We start from the raw sequence: 12,496 nt of genomic DNA on the forward strand, positions 1-12,496 counted from the left end.
ATAGAAAATTATAATTATCCTCCATCCCATAGTCCCGTGCCCATATACCCATCACACATATCCTCCATCCCATAGGCCCGTGCCCATATACCCATCATACATATCCATGATCCCATAGTCCCGTGCCCATATACCCATCATACATATCCTCCATCCCATAGTCCCGTGCCCATATACCCATCATACATATTCTCCATCCCATAGTCCCATGCCAATATACCCATCACACATCCTTCATCTCATAGTCCCGTGCCCATATACCCATCATACATATCCTCCATCCCATAGTCGAGTACCCATATACCCATCATACATATCCACGATCCCATAGGCCCGTGCCCATATACCCATCATACATATCCTCCATCCCATAGTCGAGTGCCCATATACCCATCATACATATCCTCCATCCCATAGTCCCATGCCAATATACCCATCACACATCCTTCATCTCATAGTCCCGTGCCCATATACCCATCATACATATCCTCCATCCCATAGTCCCGTTCCCATATACCCATCATACATATCCGCCATCTCATATCCCGTACCCATATACCCATCATACATATCCACGATCCCATAGGCCTGTGCCCATATACCCATCATACATATCCTCCATCCCATAGTCCCATGCCCATATAGCCATCATACATATTCTCCATCCCATAGTCCCGTGCCCATATACCCATCATACATATTCTCCATCCCATAGTCCCGTGCCCATATACCCATCATACATATTCTCCATCCCATAGTCCCGTACCCATATACCCATCATACATATTCTCCATCCCATAGTCCCATGCTCATATACCCATCATACATATTCTCCATCCCATAGTCGAGTGCCCATATACCCATCACACATCCTTCATCTCATAGTCCCATGCCCATATACCCATCATACATATCCTCCATCCCATAGTCCCGTGCCCATATACCCATCATACATATCCGCCATCTCATATCCCGTGCCCATATACCCATCATACATATCCTCCAACCCATAGTCCTGTGCCCATATACCCATCACACATCCTTCATCTCATAGTCCCGTGCCCATATACCCATCATACATATCCTCCATACCATAGTCCCGTGCCCATATACCCATCATACATATCCGCCATCTCATAGTCCCGTGCCCATATACCCATCATACATATCCTCCATCCCATAGTCCAGTGCCCATATACCCATCATACATATCCTCCATCCCATAGTCCCGTGCCCATATACCCATCATACATATCCTCCATCCCATAGTCCCGTGCCCAAATACCCATCATACACATCCTCCATCCCATAGTCCCGTGCCCATATACCCATCATACATATCCTCCATCCCATAGTCCCGTGCCCATATACCCATCATACATATCCTCCATCCCATAGTCCCGTGCCCATATACCCATCATACATATCCTCCATCCCATAGTCCCGTGCCCATATACCCATCATACATATCCTCCATACCATAGTCCCGTGCCCATATACCCATCATACATATCCGCCATCTCATAGTCCCGTGCCCATATACCCATCATACATATCCTCCATCCCATAGTCCAGTGCCCATATACCCATCATACATATCCTCCATCCCATAGTCCCGTGCCCATATACCCATCATACATATCCTCCATCCCATAGTCCCGTGCCCATATACCCATCATACATATCCTCCATCCCATAGTCCAGTGCCCATATACCCATCATACATATCCTCCATCCCATAGTCCCATGCCCATATACCCATCACACATCCTTCATCTCATAGTCCCGTGCCCATATACCCATCATACATATCCTCCATACCATAGTACCGTGCCCATATACCCATCATACATATCCGCCATCTCATAGTCCCGTGCCCATATACCAATCATACATATCCTCCATCCCATAGTCCAGTGCCCATATACCCATCATACATATCCTCCATCCCATAGTCCCGTGCCCATATACCCATCACAGATCCTCCATCCCATAGTCCCGTGCCCATATACATATCCGCCATCCCATAGTCCCGTGCCCATATTCCCGTCAAACATATGCTCCATCCCATAGTCCAGTGCCCATATAGCCATCATACATATCCTCCATCCCATAGTCCCGTGCCCATATACCCATCACACATCCTCCATCCCATAGTCCCGTGCCCATATACATATCCGCCATCCCATAGTCCCGTGCCCATATACCCGTCATACATATCCTCCATCCCATAGTCCAGTGCCCATATACCCATCACACATCCTCCATCCCATAGTCCCGTGCCCATATACCCATCATTCATATCCTCCATCCCATAGTCCCGAGCCCATATACCCATCATACATATCCTCCATCCCATAGTCCCGTGCCCATATACATATCCTCCATCCCATAGTCCCGTGCCCATATACCCATCACACATCCTCCATCCCATAGTCCGGTGCCCATATACTCATCACACATCCTCCATCCCATAGTCAACCATTATGACATACATCATACAGATACATCACAGGGGGTCTCTCGGGACAAGTGCATCATACAGACACATCACAGGGGGTCTCACCGAACAAGTGCATCATACAGATACATCACAGGGGGTCTCACTGAACAAGTGCATCATACAGACACATCACAGGGGGTCTCACCGGACAAGTGCATCATACAGACACATCACAGGGGGTCTCACCGGACAAGTGCATCATACAGACACATCACAGGGGGTCTCACCGAACAAGTGCATCATACAGATACATCACAGGGGGTCTCACCGGACAAGTGCATCATACAGACACATCACAGGGGGTCTCACCGGACAAGTGCATCATACAGACACATCACAGGGGGTCTCACCGGACAAGTGCATCATACAGACACATCACAGGGGGTCTCACCGGACAAGTGCATCATACAGACACATCACAGGGGGTCTCACCGGACAAGTGCATCATACAGACACATCACAGGGGGTCTCACCGAACAAGTGCATCATACAGATACATCACAGGGGGTCTCTCGGGACAAGTGCATCATACAGACACATCACAGGGGGTCTCACCGAACAAGTGCATCATACAGATACATCACAGGGGGTCTCACCGAACAAGTGCATCATACAGACACATCACAGGGGGTCTCACCGAACAAGTGCATCATACAGACACATCACAGGGGGTCTCACCGAACAAGTGCATCATACAGACACATCACAAGGGGTCTCACCGAACAAGTGCATCATACAGATACATCACAGGGGGTCTCTCGGGACAAGTGCATCATACAGACACATCACAGGGGGTCTCACCGAACAAGTGCATCATACAGACACATCACAGGGGGTCTCACCGGACAAGTGCATCATACAGACACATCACAGGGGGTCTCACCGGACAAGTGCATCATACAGACACATCACAGGGGGTCTCACCGAACAAGTGCATCATACAGATACATCACAGGGGGTCTCACCGAACAAGTGCATCATACAGATACATCACAAGGGGTCTCACCGAACAAGTGCATCATACAGACACATCACAGGGGGTCTCACCGAACAAGTGCATCATACAGATACATCACAGGGGGTCTCACCGAACAAGTGCATCATACAGATACATCACAGGGGGTCTCTCGGGACAAGTGCATCATACAGACACATCACAGGGGGTCTCACCGAACAAGTGCATCATACAGATACATCACAGGTGGTCTCACCGAACAAGTGCATCATACAGACACATCACAGGGGGTCTCACCGAACAAGTGCATCATACAGATACATCACAGGGGGTCTCACCGAACAAGTGCATCATACAGACACATCACAGGGGGTCTCACCGAACAAGTGCATCATACAGATACATCACAGGGGGTCTCACCGAACAAGTGCATCATACAGACACATCACAAGGGGTCTCACCGAACAAGTGCATCATACAGACACATCACAGGGGGTCTCACCGAACAAGTGCATCATACAGATACATCACAGGGGGTCTCACCGAACAAGTGCATCATACAGACACATCACAGGGGGTCTCACCGAACAAGTGCATCATACAGACACATCACAGGGGGTCTCACCGGACAAGTGCATCATACAGACACATCACAGGGGGTCTCACCGGACAAGTGCATCATACAGACACATCACAGGGGGTCTCACCGGACAAGTGCATCATACAGACACATCACAGGGGGTCTCACCGAACAAGTGCATCATACAGATACATCACAGGGGGTCTCTCGGGACAAGTGCATCATACAGACACATCACAGGGGGTCTCACCGAACAAGTGCATCATACAGATACATCACAGGGGGTCTCACCGAACAAGTGCATCATACAGACACATCACAGGGGGTCTCACCGAACAAGTGCATCATACAGATACATCACAGGGGGTCTCACCGAACAAGTGCATCGTACAGACACATCACAAGGGGTCTCACCGAACAAGTGCATCATACAGATACATCACAGGGGGTCTCTCGGGACAAGTGCATCATACAGATACATCACAGGGGGTCTCACCGAACAAGTGCATCATACAGATACATCACAGGGGGTCTCACCGGACAAGTGCATCATACAGACACATCACAGGGGGTCTCACCGAACAAGTGCATCATACAGATACATCACAGGGGGTCTCACCGGACAAGTGCATCATACAGACACATCACAGGGGGTCTCACCGGACAAGTGCATCATACAGACACATCACAGGGGGTCTCACCGGACAAGTGCATCATACAGACACATCACAGGGGGTCTCACCGGACAAGTGCATCATACAGACACATCACAGGGGGTCTCACCGGACAAGTGCATCATACAGACACATCACAGGGGGTCTCACCGAACAAGTGCATCATACAGATACATCACAGGGGGTCTCTCGGGACAAGTGCATCATACAGACACATCACAGGGGGTCTCACCGAACAAGTGCATCATACAGATACATCACAGGGGGTCTCACCGAACAAGTGCATCATACAGACACATCACAGGGGGTCTCACCGAACAAGTGCATCATACAGACACATCACAGGGGGTCTCACCGAACAAGTGCATCATACAGACACATCACAAGGGGTCTCACCGAACAAGTGCATCATACAGATACATCACAGGGGGTCTCTCGGGACAAGTGCATCATACAGACACATCACAGGGGGTCTCACCGAACAAGTGCATCATACAGACACATCACAGGGGGTCTCACCGGACAAGTGCATCATACAGACACATCACAGGGGGTCTCACCGGACAAGTGCATCATACAGACACATCACAGGGGGTCTCACCGAACAAGTGCATCATACAGATACATCACAGGGGGTCTCACCGAACAAGTGCATCATACAGATACATCACAAGGGGTCTCACCGAACAAGTGCATCATACAGACACATCACAGGGGGTCTCACCGAACAAGTGCATCATACAGATACATCACAGGGGGTCTCACCGAACAAGTGCATCATACAGATACATCACAGGGGGTCTCTCGGGACAAGTGCATCATACAGACACATCACAGGGGGTCTCACCGAACAAGTGCATCATACAGATACATCACAGGGGGTCTCACCGAACAAGTGCATCATACAGACACATCACAGGGGGTCTCACCGAACAAGTGCATCATACAGATACATCACAGGGGGTCTCACCGAACAAGTGCATCATACAGACACATCACAGGGGGTCTCACCGAACAAGTGCATCATACAGATACATCACAGGGGGTCTCACCGAACAAGTGCATCATACAGACACATCACAAGGGGTCTCACCGAACAAGTGCATCATACAGACACATCACAGGGGGTCTCACCGAACAAGTGCATCATACAGACACATCACAGGGGGTCTCACCGAACAAGTGCATCATACAGATACATCACAGGGGGTCTCACCGAACAAGTGCATCGTACAGACACATCACAAGGGGTCTCACCGAACAAGTGCATCATACAGATACATCACAGGGGGTCTCTCGGGACAAGTGCATCATACAGATACATCACAGGGGGTCTCACCGGACAAGTGCATCATACAGACACATCACAGGGGGTCTCACCGAACAAGTGCATCATACAGATACATCACAGGGGGTCTCTCGGGACAAGTGCATCATACAGACACATCACAGGGGGTCTCCCCGAACAAGTGCATCATACAGATACATCACAGGGGGTCTCACCGAACAAGTGCATCATACAGACACATCACAGGGGGTCTCACCGAACAAGTGCATCATACAGATACATCACAGGGGGTCTCACCGAACAAGTGCATCATACAGACACATCACAGGGGGTCTCACCGAACAAGTGCATCATACAGATACATCACAGGGGGTCTCACCGAACAAGTGCATCATACAGATACATCACAGGGGGTCTCTCGGGACAAGTGCATCATACAGACACATCACAGGGGGTCTCACCGAACAAGTGCATCATACAGATACATCACAAGGGGTCTCACCGAACAAGTGCATCATACAGATACATCACAGGGGGTCTCTCGGGACAAGTGCATCATACAGACACATCACAGGGGGTCTCACCGAACAAGTGCATCATACAGATACATCACAGGGGGTCTCACCGAACAAGTGCATCATACAGATACATCACAGGGGGTCTCACCGAACAAGTGCATCATACAGATACATCACAGGGGGTCTCTCGGGACAAGTGCATCATACAGACACATCACAGGGGGTCTCACCGAACAAGTGCATCATACAGATACATCACAGGGGGTCTCACCGAACAAGTGCATCATACAGACACATCACAGGGGGTCTCACCGAACAAGTGCATCATACAGATACATCACAGGGGGTCTCACCGAACAAGTGCATCATACAGACACATCACAAGGGGTCTCACCGAACAAGTGCATCATACAGACACATCACAGGGGGTCTCACCGAACAAGTGCATCATACAGATACATCACAGGGGGTCTCACCGAACAAGTGCATCATACAGATACATCACAGGGGGTCTCACCGAACAAGTGCACCATACAGACACATCACAGGGGGTCTCACCGGACAAGTGCATCATACAGACACATCACAGGGGGTCTCACCGAACAAGTGCATCATACAGATACATCACAGGGGGTCTCACCGAACAAGTGCATCATACAGACACATCACAGGGGGTCTCACCGAACAAGTGCATCATACAGATACATCACAGGGGGTCTCTCGGGACAAGTGCATCATACAGATACATCACAGGGGGTCTCACCGAACAAGTGCATCATACAGATACATCACAGGGGGTGATTGAGTGGTTATTTATGGCAAGACATAATGGCCGATCTCGCTAGTCTCCTGGTGCTCAGATCTCCGGGTAAGAATTGTCGGGATTTGGTGGTTTACAATTCGGCATCAATTGCTGTCCGGCTTCTCGGCCATCTGGAGTTTCAGTACTTAATGATACTGGAAAGCTTTGACCCCAGGATCAGAGGTGAAGGCCATGTGACCAGACCATAGATGTGACATACATGACCGTGACAGGAGGAATAAAGGACGAACTACAGGAAGAGTAAGAGGCCAGGACTTTACCTGTCCAGAATGTCGTATTCCGCTTCTGTCTTGTAGAGGGCGGACACCCGGGCCTCCATCAGTATATACACGTTGCCACTGGACTTATCTGTGAAGACAGAAAACCTCATCACTGGGCTGTGTCCGATGGGCGGGCCCCCTCAGGTGTCAGGAGCCGGGTCCCACAGGCGGCAGGATCCACTCACCTCTCAGCTTCACATACATCAGCTCTGGGTTAACACACAGAGCCATATTGCTGGGCAGGGTCCATGGGGTGGTGGTCCAGGCCACGAGCGACACGCACAAGTCTTCCAGTAAGGGGAAGGTGACGATAACAGAGGGATCTTGTACATCCTGAGAACAGAACAGAAGCGGTGTCATCCAGCAGCAGCCATGATCAATCACCTCACAAGAACACGTAAAATACCTTGTAATTCTGGTGGGACTCGAAGTTGGATAATGGCGTGTTGCAGGCAGTGGAGAAGGGCATCACCTTCACTCCTCGGTACACCAGACCTTTATCGTACAGCTGCTTGAACACCCACCTGTGCGGAGAGAAGTCATCCGCGCCTCAGCAGTGCGCCACAAAGCATCTGAGCTCCTGCTGAGCTTTGCCTGGTGCTGTTATCTACACGTCAGACGTGGAATCAGAACGGCCAAAGTTACGGAGCCAAGATATAACACCAACATGCCTGATGCATCTGCTAGGGAAATGACTGAAGAAGGCGGGTGTGATGTGTGGGAAGAACAGGACCCCAGAAAAATGGGAAACAGTTCCAGTCCCAACTTTTGTCCTGTCTGCAACACCATACGTGGCACACGGGTAAGGCGGCCCCGCGGGCAACAGGCGGGGCGGGACAAGAAGACATGCTCACAAGTCTGGGCTCGGCGTAGGATTGAAGTACATACATGGAGCGGCCATAGTGCGTTACTGATGTTTCAGCCTCAGTCTATGTCAGGGCAAGGCTCGGGTCTGTAACATGTAAGATAATAGGGTCGTGATATGAGCGAATTAGCCCTTAATTCTGACCAAACCACTGCAGATTCTGCACTCAGGACACGGGAGACTTCACCAAATAACAGGGAAACAAGTGCAGAAAGAGGAAATCTGCAAAAAAAAATCATCATTCTTCATAGAGATGTGGTCCAGAGAACGGGCCAATCCTGATGTGGAGCCACAGCAGACACCTGGGGAAAAGACTCAGCGTAGAGCCACAGCAGAGACTCGAGGGGCCGCACAGTGGAGCCACAGCAGAGACCCGAGGTGCCGCACCGTGGAGCCACAGCAGAGACCCGGGGGGCCGCACCGTGGAGCCACAGCAGAGACCCGAGGGGCCGCACCGTGGAGCCATAGCAGAGACCCGAGGGGCCGCACCGTGGAGCCACAGCAGAGACCCGAGGGGCCGCACCGTGGAGCCACAGCAGAGACCCGAGGGGCCGCACCGTGGAGCCACAGCAGAGACCCGAGGGGCCGCACCGTGGAGCCACAGCGGAGACCCGAGGGGCCGCACTGTGGAGCCACAGCGGAGACCCGAGGGGCCGTACCGTGGAGCCACAGCGGAGACACGAGGGGCCACACCGTGGCGCCACAGCGGAGACCCGAGGGGCCACACCGTGGAGCCACAGCAGAGACCCGAGGGGCCGCACCGTGGAACCACAGCAGAGACCCAAGGGGCCGCACCATGGAGCGTCAGATCACATGTAAAAAAGTGAGTCAGAAACAAACCATGAGGTCAGAGTGAGCAGGTGGGTGGTCACTGAGCCACTTCACAAAATGGTTCCCGCGGGGCCATTACTGCTCCTCACCTCTTGGGTATTTTAGGTCTCAGGTGCACTTGATTAATCTGGGACTGTCCGACTGCAATCAGATGGCGGCCGAGGCACAAATGCCGTTATTTCTGCACTAGTCCGCACCCCACTAAGACTGAGCAGATGAACATCTCACCGGCCACATTCATCAGAAATCAGAGACTGAATGGGAATAGTCTTTAGAAAAATGAATACAAGTCCTGCCGCTGCAGAGATTACCGAGCATCTACAACTAGTGCCGGGCAGACAGAGCCAACAGAAGATGTGGCATTACACGGGTCCACGCTGTGCGAGACATGCCCACACATCATTTTGTAATGGAGCCCCACAAATGAGGAGGCCTGAAGACCACCACGGACCTACCACACAGTCTCCATGAACCAGGGATACAGGGTCTTGTAGTCGTTCTTAAAGTCGATCCATCGGCCCAGCCTCGTCACACTCACCTGGAGGAAGACAAGGCCACAAAATGTGTGATAGAGAGTGCCGATCCTTGGGGGCAGAACACGCGAGTATGGGGGAGTGCCGAGTCTATACAGGTGCAAACCTTAATCTACACCAACCTGCCCCTCTAGTCAGGTCGGTCCCATGTCGCTATATCCGCAAGCAAGCAAGCGCACGCAAGCCCCCCCATCCACTCCAGCAGCTCAGAGAAAGCCCCTCACCTCCATACCTCCCATCAGGTCACAGTGCGGAGGTTACATAGGAGCAAACCTTCATCTACACCAACATGTCCATCCAGTCGGGTTTGTCCCAGTGACCCACTACTGTCCCTTCCAGGTCAGAGCGTGGACCACACCCCCAGCGGATCAGAGCATGCCCCCCACCCTCCTTAGTAGCTCAGAGCAAGCCCCTCACCCCATCAGGAGTCGAAACTAGCAGCTCCTGTGCTGCCCCTAGTGGTTGCAATATCACTACTCCAACCAGGTCAGTCTGGTAACAGAATAATCACGCCCACAAAATGGAGCGCAGCCCAACTGAGGCAAGAAGTTGCTGAACTTCAGAATTTTGATACCACATTCCAAGAAAGAACTTCTAAGTTGCCTACACAGATGTTGGGTCAGCAAAAGGAAATTGAGCTGCAGAGGCAACTTCCGGAATTGCACAACTCAGGCCTGGAATAAAATGCACACATGCCGCTGCCCGCAAAGTTCAGCGGGGATTGTTATCACTACTGTGGATTCCTAAATCAATGCCGTATCCATTTCCAGATGCAACCTTCTCCGTTTACCAGTGACAGGAAAAGGGTTATGTGTATCATTAACCCCTTAACTCCAGGAGTTGTTTTCAGTTTTGCGCTTTCGTTTTTCGCTCCCCTTCTTCCCAGAGCCGTAACTTTTTTATTTTTCCGTCAATATGGCCATGTGACGGCTTATTTTTTGCGGGACGAGTTGTACTTTTGAATGACATCATTGGTTTTAGCATGTCATGTACCCGAAAACGGGAAAAAATTCCAAGTGCGGTGAAATTGCAAAAAAAAGTGCAATCTCACACGTTTTTTGTTTGGCTTTTTTGCTAGGTTCACTAAATGCTAAAACTGCCCTGCCATTATGATTCTCCAGGTCATTACGAGTTCTTAGACACCAAACATGTCTAGGCTCTTTTTTAATCTACCGTATATACTTGTGTATAAGCCGACCCGTGTATAAGCCGACCCCCCTAATTTTGCCACAAAAAACTGGGAAAACGTATTAACTTGTGTATAAGCCGAGGGTGGAATCCATAGACTATGCGCCCATATGCTGCTCCATAGACTATGCCCCCCATATGCTGCTCCACAGTTAATATCCCTATATGCTGCTCCATAGAATATGCCCCCATATGCTGCTCCATAGTTTATGCCCCCATATGCTGCTCCATAGAATATGCCCCCATATGCTGCCCCATAGAATATGCCCCCATATGCTGCTCCATAGATACCTATACAGTTGTGGCCAAAAGTATTGACACCCCTGCAATTCTGTCAGATAATACTCAGTTTCTTCCTGAAAATGATTGCAAACACAAATTCTTTGGTTTTATTATCTTCATTTAATTTGTCTTAAATGAAAAAACACAAAAGAGAATGAAGCAAAAAGCAAAACATTGATCATTTCACACAAAACTCCAAAAATGGGCCAGACAAAAGTATTGGCACCCTCAGCCAAATACTTGGTTGCACAATCTTTAGCTAAAATTACTGCGACCAACCGCTTCCGGTAACCATCAATGAGTTTCTTACAATGCTCTGCTGGAATTTTAGACCATTCTTCTTTGGCAAACTGCTCCAGGTCCCTGATATTAGAAGGGTGCCTTCTCCAAACTGCCATTTTTAGATCTCTCCACAGGTGTTCTATGGGATTCAGGTCTGGACTAATTGCTGGCCACCTTAGAAGTCTCCAGGGCTTTCTCTCAAACCATTTTCTAGTGCTTTTTGAAGTGTGTTTTGGGTCATTGTCCTGCTGGAAGACCCATGACCTCTGAGGGAGACCCAGCTTTCTCACACTGGGCCCTACATTATGCTGCAAAATTTGTTGGTAGTCTTCAGACTTCATAATGCCATGCATACGGTCAAGCAGTCCAGTGCCAGAGGCAGCAAAGCAACCCCAAAACATCAGGGAACCTCCGCCATGTTTGACTGTAGGGACCGTGTTCTTTTCTTTGAATGCCTCTTTTTTTCTCCTGTAAACTCTATGTTGATGCTTTTGCCCAAAAAGCTCTACTTTTGTCTCATCTGACCAGAGAACATTCTTCCAAAACGTTTTAGGCTTTTTCAGGTAAGTTTTGGCAAACTCCACCCTGGCTTTTTTGTGTCTCGGGGTAAGAAGTGGGGTCTTCCTGGGTCTCCTACCATACAGTTCCTTTTCATTCAGACGACGACGACGGATAGTACGGGTTGACACTGTTGTACCCTCGGACTGCAGGGCAGCTTGAACTTGTTTGGATGTTAGTCGAGGTTCTTTATCCAACATCCGCACAATCTTGCGTTGAAATCTCTTGTCAATTTTTCTTTTCCGTCCACATCTAGGGAGGTTAGCCACAGTGCCATGGGCTTTACACTTCTTGATGACACTGTGCACGGTAGACACAGGAACATTCAGGTCTTTGGAGATGAACTTGTAGCCTTG

At 50.0% G+C, this 12,496-nt stretch overlaps 1 protein-coding gene across 1 annotated transcript in view; it reads right to left on the bottom strand.

Annotated features, from left to right (window-relative positions):
• IARS1 (isoleucyl-tRNA synthetase 1) overlaps nt 1-12,496 on the bottom strand; it is a 237,217-nt gene that overhangs the window by 162,127 nt on the left and 62,594 nt on the right. The window contains exons 5-8 of the mRNA XM_073562980.1: nt 9,753-9,835; nt 8,008-8,125; nt 7,787-7,934; nt 7,602-7,689 (exon numbers count right to left, since the gene is read on the bottom strand). Coding sequence (XP_073419081.1) covers nt 7,602-7,689; nt 7,787-7,934; nt 8,008-8,125; nt 9,753-9,835 — 437 coding nt within the window. The remainder of the gene's footprint in view (nt 1-7,601; nt 7,690-7,786; nt 7,935-8,007; nt 8,126-9,752; nt 9,836-12,496) is intronic.

The sequence above is a fragment of the Dendrobates tinctorius genome, unplaced genomic scaffold (genome assembly GCF_039654945.1).
Source record: "Dendrobates tinctorius isolate UK_male_01 unplaced genomic scaffold, ASM3965494v1 ptg000375l, whole genome shotgun sequence".
In the NCBI taxonomy this organism is placed as follows: Eukaryota; Metazoa; Chordata; class Amphibia; order Anura; family Dendrobatidae; genus Dendrobates; species Dendrobates tinctorius.